The sequence below is a fragment of the Gorilla gorilla genome, chromosome 9, assembly GCF_029281585.2.
Source record: "Gorilla gorilla gorilla isolate KB3781 chromosome 9, NHGRI_mGorGor1-v2.1_pri, whole genome shotgun sequence".
NCBI classification, from domain to species: Eukaryota; Metazoa; Chordata; class Mammalia; order Primates; family Hominidae; genus Gorilla; species Gorilla gorilla.
The window spans coordinates 26538020-26545317 of NC_073233.2; the positions used below are offsets into that span (position 1 = coordinate 26538020).

General features: G+C 51.8%; 1 protein-coding gene across 1 annotated transcript; it reads right to left on the bottom strand.

Moving 5' to 3' along the window:
* Positions 1-279: 279 nt before the first annotated feature.
* DBX1 (developing brain homeobox 1) lies at positions 280-5030 on the bottom strand. The gene is made up of 4 exons (XM_004050819.5): positions 4617-5030; positions 3854-3955; positions 1710-1912; positions 280-1228 (listed from the first exon to the last, which is right to left on the bottom strand). Exons 1-4 carry the CDS (start codon positions 4981-4983, stop codon positions 866-868), a joined length of 1035 nt encoding a protein of 344 aa, XP_004050867.4. The 5' UTR covers positions 4984-5030; the 3' UTR covers positions 280-865.
* Positions 5031-7298: the final 2268 nt, after the last annotated feature.

The following is a 7298-nucleotide window of genomic DNA, read 5'->3' on the forward strand; positions in this document are numbered from 1 at the left end:
GTTTGCAGCTCAGCAACACCTCCCTAGGAATAACAAAAGGGCACAAGGTAGAGTGTGTGATGCGTATACCATGGATACAGACATTAAAAAGAAAAAGCTTTAAAACACACATACAAGAATAGGGACTGCTTCTTTTTCCCCCTTTAGAGAACTCACTTCTTTCGCCAGAGAGCTTTTGGAAGGTGACAGAGAAGACTCAATATGTATGTTGTGCCTTGAATCAGAAGGCACTAATATATATATATATATATAAATATATATATATATAATTTCCTTTTTGAAAATCTTGAGCTTTCTAAGAGAACATCTATGGGAAGACAGAAGTGGGGTAGGGGGTGGAGATGAGAGACTGGAGTGAAATAGGAGCCCCTTGCTACCTATTAGGGGAGGTGAAGGGATCTAGAGGGTCAACGGTGCTGGAGTTAGTTATATGGTTTGGTGTTTTCACTCCCAACTCGGTTTCCTCCTCCATAAACAGGTTTCCTACCATATAGGGTGGTTGCTGCTAACGACCAGCAGAGTCTGTCTCACAGTAAGGTCCAGGCCGTGGGACCATAGAACACCCCACTGTGTTTAAAATAGTTTGCAATAAACAAAATAGAATGGAGCCCTTGCTGAAAAGTTAAGCTGGGACCAAGACTTAAAGTGAACTGATGTGGGGAGGACTATTTGGAGTTGGTTTTTTTTGGGAAGGAAATGTCTCTTTGGGGCTACCGCAGGGCCGGTGGCGCCCTCAATGAGGTGATGGTTTCTACCGTCGGGAGAGGCAGCATCTGGGCACGGGGACAAAGTGAATGCGCAGACTGGACCCCACCTCTTCGATTTCAAAGCACTTAAAAATAGTACTCTGGCGTGCGAGCGGCTTCTAGGACACGGTGATTTCCTCCTGTTCTTCGCCCTCCTCTTCCTCCTCGGAGTCTGAGAAGTCCGAAGGTTTCCCGGGGCTGCTCGAGTGCGCGGGCGAGGGGGGCAGCGGCCCTGGCAGCCGCGGGTCCCGCAGGTGCTGGGGGTCGGGGGACGCGTGGTAGGCCAGGCGGTGGCTGGGGCTGCCCGGGCCCTCCTCCTCCTCCTCTTCGTTCCCAGGGCCTTTCTGGCCCACGTCGCTGAGGTCCGGGTGCGGATTGAGCTTGGTGGGCAGGGTCTGCTCGCGACAGCCCCCGCTAGACAGGAGTTCGCGCTCCTTGGAGTTCCGCCATTTCATGCGTCGGTTCTGGAACCAGATTTTCACCTGGAATGTCCCGGCCGGCGAGAAGAAGGGAGAAGCAGAGGTCAGATCAGGGGCCCCGGGGGACGCACGGGGGCGGGGAGTGGAGTGGGGTGCAGGGAGTGGAGTGGGGTGCAGGCTCCGTCCTTCGGGCTGTGTCCTCTCCCCACCACCAGAAATGAGTTCCGGTGGATTCCCGCATTGACTCCGCCCCTGCCTCAGCTCGCGGTTCCGTTTGCCTCATCCGCTGCCACCCTGCCCCGACGGGCGGGGTTGGGGGCCGGTGAGGCCGGGAGAGAAGGCGGGGAGTCGGGGTGGGAAGAGAAGAGGGCTATCCTGCGGAGCTTCGAGGGTAGTGGCCCGTGTACTCACTCCCTCTCTAGGCCTCGGTTTTCCCATCTGTACAGTGGGACCTAAGCCGTCTCCGAACCCTTGCAGTTGACGAGTGCGCCGGGGAGGGGTGAAGGGCGGGGGCTGGGGGGTGATGTGGAGGAGCTGCGCTCACCTGCGAGTCTTTCAGGCCCAGCCTGGCCGCCAGCTTCTTGCGGTCGGGCTTGCTGATGTACTTCTGCTTCTGGAACATCTTCTCCAGCGCCTTCCGCTGCACGTCGGAGAAGACTGCTCGACGCAGCATGCCCCGCCGAGGCTTCCCGCGCGCGGCCAGCGGCCAGGAGAAGGTCCCGGGGATGGGCACCACGCTGGAGGAAGCTGCAGGGTGGGGGGAGGTGGCGAGTGAGTGGGCGTACGCCCCCCAGTCCCAACACGGCTCTCCCTGGCTTTTTGCTCTGATCCCTTCATCTCTTTAAAGCGCTCCTTTTTCTCCCCCTGGAGAATAGGCCACGAACCTACAAACCTGCGAGAGTGAAAGGCGCTTTCCGCCCAAATAGCTTTCCCTTTCAACCGTGCAAACCCGGATTAGGTAAAACCACGGAAACAGAGAAAACAGCCCCCACAATAGCCTGTTTCGTTTTTCCATTCAGTGGACTTAGGGAAACAAACCTGCGTACATCAGTTAAAACAGCAATAGAAAAAATAAATTACAAAAATAAAAATAAAATATCCAGCCGAGGCCACTGGGTTTCTCCCCTAAGCTTTTATCATTTCAGTGGCTTTTGCATTCTTTAGATGAAAATGAGATGCTTTACTATTTTGATAAAGAGGGAAAAATCCGATTTAGATTTTTTTGAAAAATCCAATAAGTATTCATCTTTTTTATATTAATCCTTCCTCCCCTCCCCCACGAAACGTAAAGAATTCGGCCCGAATACATGAAAAGTGGCAGCTAATTAGCACATTGACTGCTTCCCAATGGGTATTGGTATGATAAAAGAGGGGAGAGTTTCGCTTTAAGCGAAAGAAAAAAACAAAACAAAAAGAAACAGAGACTCTAATGAAGCGTGAATGGTAATTGTGTAGTAATGAACTAACAGAAAAAGACTGAGGACAAGCAGCGAAAGCCATATATTACTGGGACAAAAGAGATTTACACTTTCAAACTAAACACAACTGCAGGCCAAGACCATTGGGAGAATACTGATGGCAGAGGCTTCTCTTCCCCGAATCGTTTTCATTAAATGGACATGAAAAGCTATTTATAAAGCTCGGGTTGTTTTTGTTAGAGCATTGAGATGAGGGAGAAAGGGAGCAAATTCCATTATTAGCAGCAGTGTGAATGGTGGTGGTGGTGGTGGTGGTGGTGCTGGGGGGTGGGGGGATGGTGAATTATCTCTCCCCCTTTAAAAAATCAATTGCTTGTTTCTTTTGCTGATATTTGGGAGTGCTGTCGTGATTTTACCCATCCCCCGCAGGCCATACCCAGTTTTTCTTCTCTGTATAGGGACTCTCCTGCCTCCTTTTTAGTTTTGACCAGTGGCAGAGTTTTTGAGCCATAGTTTGAATCATCAGTGAGGTTACAGGAAGAAAACCTGGTGGAAGCTGCCTAAGGTGTTGCTCCTTTAGGCTGGGACACAATTATGGGCTTTCTTCTAACTGCTTCTTATTTTGCAAGATCAACGGTATTTTATAAGACAGGGTGGGAAAGGAGTATGAGAAGGGGTTTGGAAATCAGGCTGGAAATAGGTTGGGATTGGGGGAGGATCTAATCCCCCTCCCCCTGGGCGACCCTAGGCATCCCACACAAGAGGGCACCCCATGTGGTCTTGTGAAAAGCCCGAAGCCCTGAATGAGTCTTAAAGAGAAATTAGCCCCGGCTGGTAGGTGTCTCTCGGCGGCGTGGAGGGACTAGGGCCGGTCTGTGTGTGGCTGCCCGGAGGAGCTGACCAATTGGTCATGGTGCTGAAACCTTTGTGGGGAATCGTGGCCAAGTGCACTGACTCTGTGGGAAAACGGCGGCGTGAAGGGATGCCAACAGCTCCTCGCCGGGAAGGGAACCGCCTCAAATTGGGACCATGACAATTCCTGCTAATTTGTAGAGCAGGGAATTGGTGCAAAGTGTCAAGCAGTCACTGCTTGTGCTAAATAGGGCATCAAATTGGCGCGACGGATTCATGAATGTTGTACGCCTCGCAACCTCTGAACCAGAGCATAACCCCGAGGGGTGGACGGAGAAATATGGCTTCGGAGCAGGGAGCGATGGGCCGGGGCTGGGGCGCCGCCCTGCCTCGCGCAAAGAAGGGGGACGAGACCTACCTGGGAAATAAGAAGATCTGATGAAAGGCTGAAAAGACCCTTCGAAGTAGGGAAAGGCGAAGGTCTTGGGAGGGACGCTCTGGAGCAAGGCTGGGGATGTTTCTGGTGGGCGGTGGAGTGGGGACAGAAAGGAGAGAGGGAGACAGAAAGAATCTGATTACGTACTTGCCTATTGTATAGCACACTGAACACACGATATAATTAGCCCTTCATCTGGTTTCAAAGACATCTTTCTTATACGTTGACAGGGTAAAATAAATCTTCCCAACATTGTCTTATCTGTAAAACTCTTCTTTCTCCCCAACATAATTCTCTGCGCCGTCCCACTCTACCCCAATCTCCATCCTAGGCACTAACGAGATAGGACTGAGTGGGGAGGAAAGAAATTGCAGATTTATAATATTTGCTAATCCAATAAATATATATTGAGTTAAAAAAAAAAAAACTGTCTCCCAAAAGCTCGAAGGCAGAAACGCAGACGTCCAGGCGCGTGCGCTCAGCGTTACTGCACCAGATGACTGCGTACCGTCTCCGACTGCGTGTGCTCAAGTTCACTCCCAGGATGGGGCGAACCTGGAGGCTTTTCTTCCCCGGAATTGACTGGACTATTCTCACATTGCCTGACGTAGGGTTTCAGAGTTCGTGCGTATGTGTGTGCACCGATGTGTGTGTGGGGGCCCGCTCGCTAGAGGAAACTGAGGCCAGGATGACTCCGCGCATGCCTGGTACCTGAATGGGCCCTCAGGGTTCTGCCCTCGCTTACCTGTTCTGGGCCCCGAGGAGAGGATGGCGTTCACTCCAAACTTCAGAAACGTCGTCTCGCTGGCAGGGGAGAAGGCAGTCGGCGGAGAGCCGCCCCGTCGGCTGCTGGGACCCGGGGAGCCCAGGTCCGAGGCCCCCGTGTCGGTGAGGGCCGTGGGGGCCCCTTGCCTAGGCGGCGACATGCTGGCGGTGGGCACGCTGCGGGGCAGGTAGGCGGGGGGTCGGCTGATGCGGATCAGATCCTCCACCAGGAAGCTGGAGTGGCCGGAAAATGCCGACTGCAAGGACTGGGGCAGCGTCAAGGTGGGCGTGGGCCGCAGGAGGCTAGGGTACCCGGCGGGGGGCGCGAGGAGGCCGGGGAACATCATGGTAGGCGCGGGGCGGGCGAAATAACCCTTCTTTCAGTGGCCGGAGGGTAAACGCCTCGCTTCCCGCCCCTCCCGCCCCCACAGTGTCCTCTCTCTTGGGCTTAGCAAACGTCTCCAAGTAACAATCCCACTTGGGCGTCTGCGATCCTCCGTGGTCCTCTCGTCGAGGTGATGGTTTTATAGTGGCCCGCCCGCTAAAGCACTTTGAAAAGTGACAACTCTGACAATGAAGTTCAACAAAGTTCTCCACTCGAGCTTCATTCGCCGGAGGCTCTGGACTCTCTGATTGGCGCAGGGGTGCAATTTATGATTGGATTAGTCTTCATAAGCATGGCCCGCACAATGGGCCGGCAACAAAGGCCCGCGCGCATCAATTCTGCATATCGACCGCCTCTTTGCAATACAGTGCGCCCCCAAAGCTGTCGCCGAAGGTTTTTGTTCCGAAGCAACACCCGGGCTAATTAAATGCCTATTTAGAAGTTTCAGATGACATCTTGCCTCATAGAAAAGGAATTATTTAAAGAACGCACTAAATTTATTTGCAGCTCCCCTGCTAAGCCTGGAAAATAAATCAATAAATATTCATAGAAATACATCTTCAGGCTATCAGCAAAGTTGCCCTCCCTCTTGTGGGGGTGGGGCAATGAAAAGTTTCAAGTCAGTGGACATGAAAATATACTCCCTTTCCGGTCTCTAGCCCTATCCGTTACTCCAGCTGAAGCATAAAGCAAATGTAGGGGTGAGTGAAATCAGTGTTAGAAGTCCCATTCTGACGACTCAGGGAAACTTGGAAACGGATGCTTTGGGGCCACTGGATGTGTGTCCGTAAGAGTGGGGAGAGGTCTGGAGTTATTTCATTTCGGGAGACTGGTTGAGTTTGAGCGTTGGTGGATACCTGAACAGTAAAACGAGTCTCCTTCAAATTCCCAGCAACTTGGAAAACGATTTTCTCTAGGAGTTTCTGCAAGGGGCTTTCCGCACCTCACCTTGCGGGAGGAGCGGAGGAGAGCGGCGCTGGGCTGCCGAGCGGCAGGATTCCGCTTGCAAAGAGCTTAGGCTGACCGGAAACTGCCTCGGGCAAGGGTATCCAAAGGCTGTGAGTGCTATGCTGGCCGTTCTCCAAACACAGGGAGCTCTCGGCAGTTTAAGTTGAAACTCACAGCCCCGACATTTTAAGCCATAGCAGCGAAGGTCCAGACGTCGTCTGGAGAGAACCCTACCACTTGCGGGGCCCTTAACTTGGCCCAAGGTTTGGCAGCTTCTTAATTAACTACAACGCACAAACGCGTGAAAACCAGAGGGAAGGGATGCGGTTCCCAAGAATGTTGGTCCACTCCGGGAAAGCCTCCCCTGAATGTGGGGTTTCAAAGGAGAATCTTCCTGGAGACAGTCCCTTCGCTTTCCTCTGGTTGGGGCTGAGGTGGTACTAAGACTCGATTCCCCCCATTTCTCTGTTCGGCGAGATAACAGATGTGTTAAATGTCCCATTCATCTCTTTAGTGTGGCTGAACCTCCCCAAAGAGAAGTGTGCAGCCCCGCCAGGCCGCCCTGATCCTATTAACCATGAACTAACTGTCACCTTCAGCTGGTTTTCCTTTTTGCTTTTTAACACAAAGCTTTCTCAAAAATCTTATTAACCAGCTTTATTTCTCTCGATGGTTTTGTTCGGGGTGTTTTGTGTTGATGATCTCCATGTCGCTGCTTTAACCATTCAATAAAAGTGCATCTGCGATTTATATCACATTAAACCAGAAACGGAGCCCGCTAAAACTCTCCCTTGATTCAAATTAAAAAGTTATTTAGGGCCCAGCTCCAGAGGCGAATTAATGCTAGAAGATGACGTAAGTGCTGAGTTTCTGAGCCCAAGACCGCTCATGCTCATGGGCAGCGGGAGAAAACCAATCAGGAAAGAAACAACTTTTAAATAACTATTTAAATATGGGAAGCGCCTTGCTAGAGTTAATTGGAGTCCCCTGGAAACGGAAGAAGGAGATCTGTCGAAGAACGTCAAAAGTTCCTTTTTGAAGTTTGCAATAAAATAGGTGAGAAAAGCATAAGCTATCTGAACACCTGCACTTTAACCTTGCCACGAGACAGTTTCCCATTGCAATAAGACTGGCTCTCTCCCTTCCTCTCCCTTACTTTTTTCCTCAGGCCCACCTCCCTCCTTCTCCCACTCCCTTTCCCTCTGCCCCCCACCCCTTTATCTCCCCGAGTCTTAAGGACTTGGGCAATTGCCAGTTCCCAGAAGGACGCGCCGGGGGCTTCACGATGTTTGATTCCCTACCGGTGAAGCGCTTGTCCAAGTCTTCCGG

Excerpts from the sequence above, each read along its gene's own strand:
- DBX1 (XM_004050819.5), bottom strand. The coding sequence starts at position 4,983 with ATGATGTTCCCCGGCCTCCTCGCGCCCCCCGCCGGGTACCCTAGCCTC. Across the intron at positions 1,913-3,853 it reads CAGATCTTCTTATTTCCCAG|CTTCCTCCAGCGTGGTGCCC; the intron begins GTAGGTCTCGTC and ends CCCACCCTGCAG. Across the intron at positions 1,229-1,709 it reads TGGGCCTGAAAGACTCGCAG|GTGAAAATCTGGTTCCAGAA; the intron begins GTGAGCGCAGCT and ends GGGACATTCCAG.